Source organism: Salvelinus sp. IW2-2015, linkage group LG11 (genome assembly GCF_002910315.2).
Source record: "Salvelinus sp. IW2-2015 linkage group LG11, ASM291031v2, whole genome shotgun sequence".
NCBI classification, from domain to species: domain Eukaryota; kingdom Metazoa; phylum Chordata; class Actinopteri; order Salmoniformes; family Salmonidae; genus Salvelinus; species Salvelinus sp. IW2-2015.
The window spans coordinates 30,955,977-30,965,620 of NC_036851.1; the positions used below are offsets into that span (position 1 = coordinate 30,955,977).

Here is a 9,644-nt window from a genome sequence, read left to right on the forward strand (position 1 = left end):
CTGGCTAAAATACTTGAATCATCATAGAGCCCATTGCCCTTTATGGTTGTTTGAGTGTCGGGGTCCGCGCACCAACCAAGAGTTCACAAAATGGACAAACACCAAATGAGACTCTGCATGCAGAATCTGCAAAATATCCTCCGTGTCAAACGTAGAACACCAAATAATGCAGCAGAGCAGAATTAGGCCGCATACCACTAACTTATCAAAATCCAGAAAGAGCCGTTAAATTCTACGAACCGACCTAAAAGTGAAGCGATTCCCAAACTTCCTAACAAACAATCACCTACAGAGAGATGAACCTGGAGAAGAGTCCCCTAAGCAGCTGGTCCTGGGGCTCTGTTCACAACACACCGCACAAGCCCAGGACGAAACAGCACAATTAGACCCAACCAAATCATGAGAAAACAAAAAGATAATTACTTGAACTGAAAGAATTAACAAACAAACAGAGCAAACTAGAATGCTATTTGCCCTAAACAGAGAGACACAGTGGCAGAATACCTGACCCACTGTGACTGACCCAAACTTAAGGAAAGCTTTGACTATGTACAGACTCAGTGAGCATAGCCTTGCTATTGAGAAAGGCCGCCTAGGCAGACATGGCTCTCAAGAGAAGACAGGCTATGTGCTCACTGCCCACAAAATGAGTGGAAACTGAGCTGCCACTTCCTAACCTCCTGCCCAATGTATGACCATATTAGAGACACATATTTCCCTCAGATCACACAGACTCACAAAGAATTCGAAAACAAATCCAATTTTGATAAACTCCATATATCACTTGGTGAAATTCCACAGTGTGCCATCACAGCAGCAGATTTGTGACCTGTTGCCACAAGAAAAGGGCAACCAGTGAAGCAACAAACACCATTGTTAATACAACCCATATTTATGTTTATTTATTTTAACTTGTGTGCTTTTAACCATTATATACATTGCTACAACATGTATATATATAATATGACATTTGTAATGTCTTTATTGCTTTGAAACTTCTGTATGTGTAATGTTTATGTTAATTTTATTGTTTATTCACTTTTGTATATTATCTACCTCACTTGCTTTGCAATGTTAACACATGTTTCCCATGCCAATAAAGCCCTGTGAATTGAATTGAATTGAATTGAGAGAGAGAGAGAGAGAAGAGAGAGGAGAGAGAGAGAGAGAGAGAGAGAGAGAGAGAGATGAGAAGAGGAGAGAGAGAGAAGAAAGAAGAGAGGAGAGAGAGAGAGAGAGAGAGAGAGAGAGAGAGAGAGAGAGAGAGAGAGAGGATGCCCAGGATGGTGTGACTCATTAGAGAAAAATAAACATGTCCTGACTTGGAGTCTCATTATGTTGTAGGTTTATTGGGGGAAATAAAACAGTTTCTTTATTTTGATGTCCGCTATTCCACTACCCCATCTGTCCTTCCTCCCTCTTTCTTCATCATAGTCCTCTCTTTTTCTTATTGATCCAGCTCTCAATGTGGGAGTAATTTATGAAACACTACTCACCTCCTACGAATGGAGGAAAGGCTCCAGATGCCTGAAACAAACTCTTTCTCTTTCCTTCTCTTTTCCATCTTCTTTCGCCTCTCTTTTTTTTCCTTCCCTGCTTTTCTTTCGTTCTTTCCTTATTTTTCTCTTTCTTTCATTGTACTAGAGAGCAACGTGGTTGTTATTGTGTGAATTGTGTGACTAAACCTATTGGAAGTGGTTCGACACGTCCCGTATTAACTTKATCTCTCCTCCATACTGAAGCCTCAGACTGACCCTGGTTCCCACCAAACACATACATTGCTTAGGATCAATGTATGTATGTGTGTCTGAAGGGATGTGGTCTTTGCACAACTTACTTTCATTTGGACATCAGTCTATTCCAGTTCATACCATCCCGTCATACTTCTGACATATAAGAGATTCTTGTCTCTGGAGTCCAAAAGCCTTTTTCCCTCTCAGTAAAAACATTTGGAGGACAGAGCCCACATTGGCTCTTACAGAGAATCGAAACCCCTGAAGATCCAACATTTCCATAGAAGAATTATGGCTTGAAAAACAGAGTTCATGCTTTCGTTTGCGTGTGCATGCATGTGTGTGATTGCTGAATAATGGGTTAAGGGGTTGGTTATTCAGAACAGAACACAACAATACAAAAGCAAACAAAAGAAGAAAACCATAACATCCCGTAAACCGCCGGGTCAGAGCTAGGCCTAATGACAGACCTGATGGAACAAAGAGAACAATGAGAACCAGATTAAAACCCTGGCAGATGAGCGATGTAGAAAGGGAGGGGGATGTAGTGCGTGGACTGATTGGTAATGGTTGAGAGAGGGAGGTTTAGAGATGGAGGAAGAGGTGGTTGGAGAAGGGGGGCATAGAAACAGGAAGAAGAGATGGAAGAGAGAGAGAGGGTATCTTTGACAGCTGTGGTAATGATAGATGGGTCAGGGTATGGATAGGGGGTGTAGAGTATCCACTGGTTAGATTTAGTGGATTGAATGTATTGGGTTGAAGGGTAAGAATACCTGCATGGTGTAGGTGGTTGTGAGCTGACTAGGTATGTCCTGACTATGTCTAGCTGACTAGGTATGTCCTGACTATGTCCTGAAAAGGTAGGAAAACAATAACTTTTTTGTAATGTCAGGACTTTTTTCATGTCCTGAATTTGTTCAAATGCCATTTTAAGCTTAAGGGTTAGGTTTAGGGTTTTGAGGTTAAGGTTAGGGTTACAGTTAAGGTTAAGGTTAAGGTTAGGGTTAGGGTTAGGGTTAGGGGTAGGGTTAGGTTTTAGGGAAAATAGGATTTTTAATGGTCAAACATTTTTACTCTGCAAAAAGTCCAGAAATTTCACGAAAATAAAGCTGTGTGTGTGTGTGTGTGTCTGTGTGTGTGTGTGTGTGTGTATCCTTCCTGTAACGTGGCTGGGTTGGCCAGTCAGCCTGGCCCCACATGTGGAACAGTTTACTGGAATGGAACTTTAAATTAGCGGTGGTCTGAGGCAGCCCGCTGCAATAGGCTGTAATTAACTAGCTCTGTGAACGAGGGAGAGAGACTGAGAGAAAGACAGACAGAGAGGGGGAGGGAAGGAGAGAAGGATTAGGAGTATGTGTTTGTGGTCATGTGTGCGTTTTCTGTTGTTTGTTGTGTTATGGTCTTTTTGTGTATGAGTGTGTGCGCGTGCTTGGACGGTATGCCATGCTACTGCCCCTGCGATGCCTCCCAGTGTGTCGAACAGGTCACTGCAGAGCGAGTGTACGTGAGTGTGTGTTTTCCACTGTACACGTTAATACATGGACATTTTTTCCCTGGTTTGAGAGGGTACTGTAAGTTCCTCACCCTTCCTTCTCTTTCTCTCTCATCCCCTCTCTCTCCCTCTCCCGTTCCTCCTCTATCGTTCTCTCCCTCTTTCTCTCTCCCTCCATCTCCCCTACCTCTGATTCATAAGTTGCATCAGGCCCCAAAAAACATTGCGTTCTTTGGCTCCTGTGTGTTTACCACAGCTCCATCAGAGAGAATGTGACCCCACTTATCACATCACTCTGTGGGGGGTGGGACAGAACGCCAGAGACACGGAGAGAGAGAGAGAGAGAGAGAGAAAGAGAGAGAGAGAGAGAGAGAGAGAGAGAGAGAGAGAGAGAGAGAGAGAGAGAGAGAGAGAGAGAGAGAGGGGGGGGGGGAGGCAGACAGAGAGTTATGGAGAGGGAGACCGAGGGGGCGAGAATGATAGATTGATGAAATTATTTAGAAGAGGCAAGACAGCAAATGTTTAAGGCCCTGCATCCTTGTCAATCAAAACCAACAGTTTTTCCTTGACCACTTGACCTCAACATGGAAATATCCAGACTTTACAGAATCACGTGCCTTGGAGTCTCATGAAGATTGGCCTTAGAAGAGGGGGAAAAGCATGCATGTTGTAATGTGTTAAGTGTGCCCATGTGTGGGCACAGTTCCCTGGGCAGAGTGGCCATCATTTCAGGCTGGCAGAGAGAACAGAGAGACTCTTTATGGTGGAGTGGGCTGATTTATGGCATTGCACTATTTTGCACTTTCAAAAAATTACAGAAATTAGACCTCTCCCTGGTCTGTCTATCCTCTCACACCTAGTCACCTATTTTCCCCGAAACTGCCTCTTGTACTCATCTCTGGCCACCACTGTCTTCATCATGACCCTACCAATCTATATTCTTTCCCCTTTTCCTTCATTCCTCCTCTTTTTCTTCTCCTTTAACTTTCTTTAACTTTTGTGTCAGTTAGTTTCTCCATGAAGATGCCATCCCTCTATGTTTGTAACAGACTCTTCCATTTGATCATATTTGCATTGATGCATTTCGATTGTGACACTCCATGTAGTATACAGACGTGCACTACTGGTCAAAGATTTAAATACACCTACTCATTCAAGGGTTTTTCTTTATTTTTACTATTTTCTACATTGTAGAATAATAGTGAAGACATCAAAACTATGAAATAACACACATGGAATCATGTAGTAACCAAAAAAGTGTTAAAAAAAAATATATATTTTATGTCTGAGATTCTTCAAAGTAGACACCCTTTGCCTTGATGACAGCATTGCACACTCTTGGCATTCTCTCAACCAGCTTCACCTGGAATGCTTTTCCAACAGTCTTGAAGGAGTTCCCACATATGCTGAGCACTTGTTGGCTGCTTTTCCTTCACTCTGCGGTCCGACTCATCCCAAACCATCTCAATTGGGTTGAGGTCAGGGGATTGTGGAGGCCAGGTCATCTGATGCAGCACTCCATCACTATTCTTCTTGGTCAAATAGCCATTACACAGCCTGGAGGTGTTTGGTCATTGTCCTGTTGAAAAACAAATTATAGTCCCACTAAGCCCAAACCAGATGGGATGGCGTATCGCTGCAGAATGCTGTGGAAGCCATGCTGGTTAAATGTGCCTTGAATTCTGAATAAATCACAGACAGTGTCACCAGCAAAGCACCCCCACATCATCACACCTCCTCCTCCATGCTTTGTGGTGGGAAATACACATGCGGAGATCATCCGTTCACCCACACCGTGTCTCACAAAGACACGGCGGTTGGAACCAAAAATCTAAAATTTGGACTGCAGACCAAAGGACAGATTTCCACCGGTCTAATGTCCATTGCTCGTGTTTTTTGGCCCAAGCAAGTCACTTCTTATTATTGGTGGCCTTTAGTAGTGGTTTCTTTGCAGCAATTTGACCATGAAGGCCTTATTCACACAGTCTCCTCTGAACAGTTGATGTTGAGATGTGTCTGTTACTTGAACTCTGTGAAGCATTTATTTGTTCTGCAATTTCTGAGGCTGGTAACTCTAATGAACTTATTCTCTGCAGCAGAGGTAACTCTGGGTCTTCCTTTCCTGTGGCGGTCCTCTTGAGAGCCAGTTTCATCATAGCACTTGATGGTTTTTGCGAATGCACTTGAAGAAACTTTAAAAATCTTCTGGATTGACTGACCTTCATGTCTTATTAAAGTAATGATGGACTGTCGTTTCTCTTTGCTTATTTGAGCTGTTATTGCCATAATATGGACTTGGTCTTTTACTAAATAGGGCTATCTTCTGTATACCCACCTAACCTTGTCACAACACAACTGATTGGCTCAAATGCATTAAGAAGGAAAGAAATTCCACAAATTAACTTTTAACAATGCACACCTGTTAATTGAAATGCATTCCAGGTGACTACCTCATGAATCTGGTTGAGAGAATGCCAAGAGTGTTTAAAGCTGTCATCAAGGCAAAGGGTGGCTATTTGAAGAATCTCTAATATCAAATATATTTTGATTTGTTTAACACTTTTTTGGTTACTAAATTATTCCATATGTGTTATTTCATAGTTTTGATGTCTTCACTATTATTCTACAATGTAGAAAATACAAATAAAGAAAAACCCTTAAATGACTATGTGTTCTAAAACTTTTGACCGGTATTGTACGTTTAAAATGTTTGTAATTTAGCAGACACTCTTATCCAGAGTGACTTACAGGAGCAATTAGGGTTAGGTGCCTTGCTCAAGGGCACATCGACAGTTCTTTCACCTAGTCGACTTGGGGATTCAATTTAGGTTACTGGCCCTTTCGGTTACTGACCCAACGCTCTTAACCGCTCGGCTACCTGTCACCCCTTAAGATCTTAATTTGAGCCAGTTTGCTACAGCAGGAAAATAATCCTGCAGCAACAGGAAATGTAAAGTATTAGGTGGATTATAATTAATGGACATTTTTGTAGGGGTTGATAATTTATTTTTAGGGCAAATCAAGTCTGAAATTGCAAAGTGGAAATTAAAAACTTTGAAGTCTTTTAATAGCTCAAATAAACTACAAGTTTGCATTTCCTGCAGTGCAGGAAAATTCCCAGCAACAAAAGAGTGATCAAATTAAGATCCTACATCTGTAGGTGGCTGTGTAGACTACTTAAAACTGTGTGCGATTAACAGACAGGCATTGAAACGAACCTCCTATTCTCATCTCTCCCTCCAGAGAGCCTGGATCTGAGGCAGCGTTGCACAGGCTTGGTGTCTCGTCTGTGGGTCCCACCTCAGCTCATCACCCCTCCTTATCCCTTTCCTCTCCAGGCCCCCAGGACCAGCTCCAGTAAGACAACTGCCTAAGAGTGACAAGGGACCGGAACTATCCTGGACCTAAATTATCCTCTCAAGGCCATGGCAACCAACAGGGAACGGCAGGTGAGTCACATGACTGGCTTTTCACCTGCCGTTTACCCCTTCGCCTTCAACTCCATGAGGAGCCACTCACCTTTCGACCTTCTGGCCAATAGCAGCCTCTTTGGACGTTTTGGGGCAGACCTTCCGAAAGAAATGGCTGCATTGTGTAAGTACTGTTACTCATGTTTCATTTTCAATTGTACTTTTCATCTCTCCATCTTCAAGACATAATGTATACACACACCACATTAACATACTCAAAAATACACCCTTTTGTGATATGTTACTCAGTTACAACTCTTAATCTTGGGTTGGGATGGTTTTAGGAGTGTAGCATATGCATTAAAAAGTGTAAAAAGCAAATTCCCCTCCCTTCACTTTTCTTTGTGAAAGAAATATAGAAGAGGGATGCCAAAAGAAAGATACAAAAACGGACATAGACAGAGAATTCTTTGTTGGGGTTCAGCATGTGGCATCGCTCTGTGATCATTACCCTACCCTAAAGAAAGAGAAGGAAAAGTAGAGAGAGAAAAACAATAAAGCCAGAGAGAAAGAGAGGGAGTGTAACTATAAGTGTAGAAAAGTGGCCCTTCCAGGAAAGCAGGGTTCCATGTGGTAAAGCAGGCGGGTGGCGGGGTGCGGGCGGGCGGTGGGTTGGCAGGGTACAGGCCTGGGGCCAGCCTGGCCTCTCTCTGGTCTGGAATACCAGAAGGCAGAACAAGGGCCCCTTTATAACATGGCACTGCACATAGAGGTGAATCAAATTAAAACATGAGAGAGAGAGTCTGACACACACACATCCAGCAGTCCCAATATACAGTAATTTCCTTGCCCCTGTTTTGTCCAGCAGACATTTAGAGACATAGAGCTGTGTGAGTATGAGCAGTAGAAATATGTCCCTGCCTGCTCTGTTATAAGTGCCCTGGCTCTGACTCTAACCACATGAAACACACAGGCATCAATACTGCAGGAATGAGGTCTGGAGAGGAACTCAGATCAATGACAGATGGATGCTGAGGCACTGCTGGAGAGAACAAAGAAAAATTTAACACTACTACAACGTTTTACTGGACAAAGTTAAGGACTACGTTTTAGAGTAAGTTGCAATGGACTTGGAATAATGAGTCCCGTTAACTCAAATGGTTTGAGAAAACCAATTGCCTTGAACTGTTTGAGTTTAAAGTTTAAAAGGTTGGGTATTCTGTCCTGATTAACATTTGAGTTAGTTCACCATGCATCATTGTTGACAGTACTTAAATACCAACTAGTAGAACTTGAAACTATTYAGTTAAGTTAATTACATTTCATAATAGTACCCAGAGTTTTTCTTGGTGAGGTTGGAGGGTCAGGAAAACTACCTAACTATACAATATAACTATTGAATAGTACTACATTAATGCTACAATGATCAGGACGTTGAGCATAAACATACATCCAAAATTACTTTCATACTAAGATGTTTCATACTAAGATGTTTCATACTAAGATGTTTCATACTAAGATGTTTCATACTAAGATGTTTCATACTAAGATGTTTTCCCGCCAACTTTGTCATACCGCCAACTTTTTTCCATCTTTTCTTTATATCTGAAAGTTTCGGTATCAAAGCCAAAACTTTTATTTCCACCAAACAACCTAGTAATCATTTAATTGATTTATCAAAGCATATAGTTTAGTTGATCATTTTATCTTACTAGGAAAACTCTCTAGTGGTTAGAGCGTTGGACTAGTAACCAAAAGGTTGCAAGATCAAATCCCCGAACTGACAAGGTAAAAATCTGTCTTTCTGCCCCTGAACAAGGCAGTCAACCCACTGTTCCTAGGCCGTCATTGAAAATAAGAATTGGTTCTTAACTGACTTGCCTAGTTAATTAAAATAAAATAAATCACTACCTTGAACTCAGTAGAGGTCTACCTCAAGGCTCAGTATTGGCCCACCTTCTTTTCTGATATAAGCAACTATCCAATATAATTTTAACACATTACAAAAATGGTTTCTACCAAATAATTTGGTATTAAATCCAACAAAGTCATATATCATACTGTTTGGTACACAGCAAAGAAAAAACTTCACAACTGACTATTTCAAAATTCATGCAGGTGTTTGAAAGTGTTGATTGTTTGAAATATCTGGGTTTGAAGATACATTCTGAATGATCTTTTGGAAAGCATATTGATTATATTAGAAAAACAATGAACTATAAGCTTGGGTTACTATACAGATCWAAGATCGTTTTACTGTATCCATTAGAAAGACCTTAGTAACCCAACTGCTGCTTCCTATCCTAGACTATGGTGAACATCATCTATTAAAACACAACAAAACCTTAATAACCCAACTGCTGCTTCCTATCCTAGACTATGGTGACATCATCTATTAAACACAACCAAGACCTTAATAACCCACTGCTGCTTCCTATCTAGACTACAGTGACATCATCTATTAAAACACAACAAAGACCTTACTAACCAACTGCTGCTTCCTATCCTAGACTAGCAGTGACATCATCTATTAAAACACAAACAAAGACCTTACTAACCCAACTGCTGCTTCCTATCCTAGACTACAGTGACATCATCTATTAAAACACAACAAAGACCTTAATAACCCAACTGCTGCTTCCTATCCTAGACTATGGTGACATATCTATTAAAACACAACAAGACCTTATAACCAACTGCTGCTTCCTATCCTAGACTATGGTGACATCATCTATTAAAAACACAACAAAGACCTAAATACCCAACTGCTGCTTCCTATCCTAGACTACAGTGACATCATCTATTAAAACACAACAAAGACCTTACTAACCAACTGCTGCTTCCTATCCTAGACTACAGTGAATCATCTATTAAACAACAACAAGACCTTAATAACCAACTGCTGCTTCCTATCCTAGACTATGGTGACATCATCTATTAAAACACAACAAAACCTTAATAACCAACTGCTGCTTCCTATCCTAGACTAGGTGACATCATCTATTAAAA

At 41.3% G+C, this 9,644-nt stretch overlaps 1 protein-coding gene across 1 annotated transcript in view; it reads left to right on the forward strand.

Moving 5' to 3' along the window:
• Positions 1–9,644, forward strand: part of LOC111970168 (retinoic acid receptor gamma-like) — a 126,433-nt gene that overhangs the window by 20,396 nt on the left and 96,393 nt on the right. Inside the window, exon 2 of the mRNA XM_023996714.2 lies at positions 6,564–6,819. Coding sequence (XP_023852482.1) covers positions 6,651–6,819 — 169 coding nt within the window. The 5' untranslated portion in view covers positions 6,564–6,650. The remainder of the gene's footprint in view (positions 1–6,563; positions 6,820–9,644) is intronic.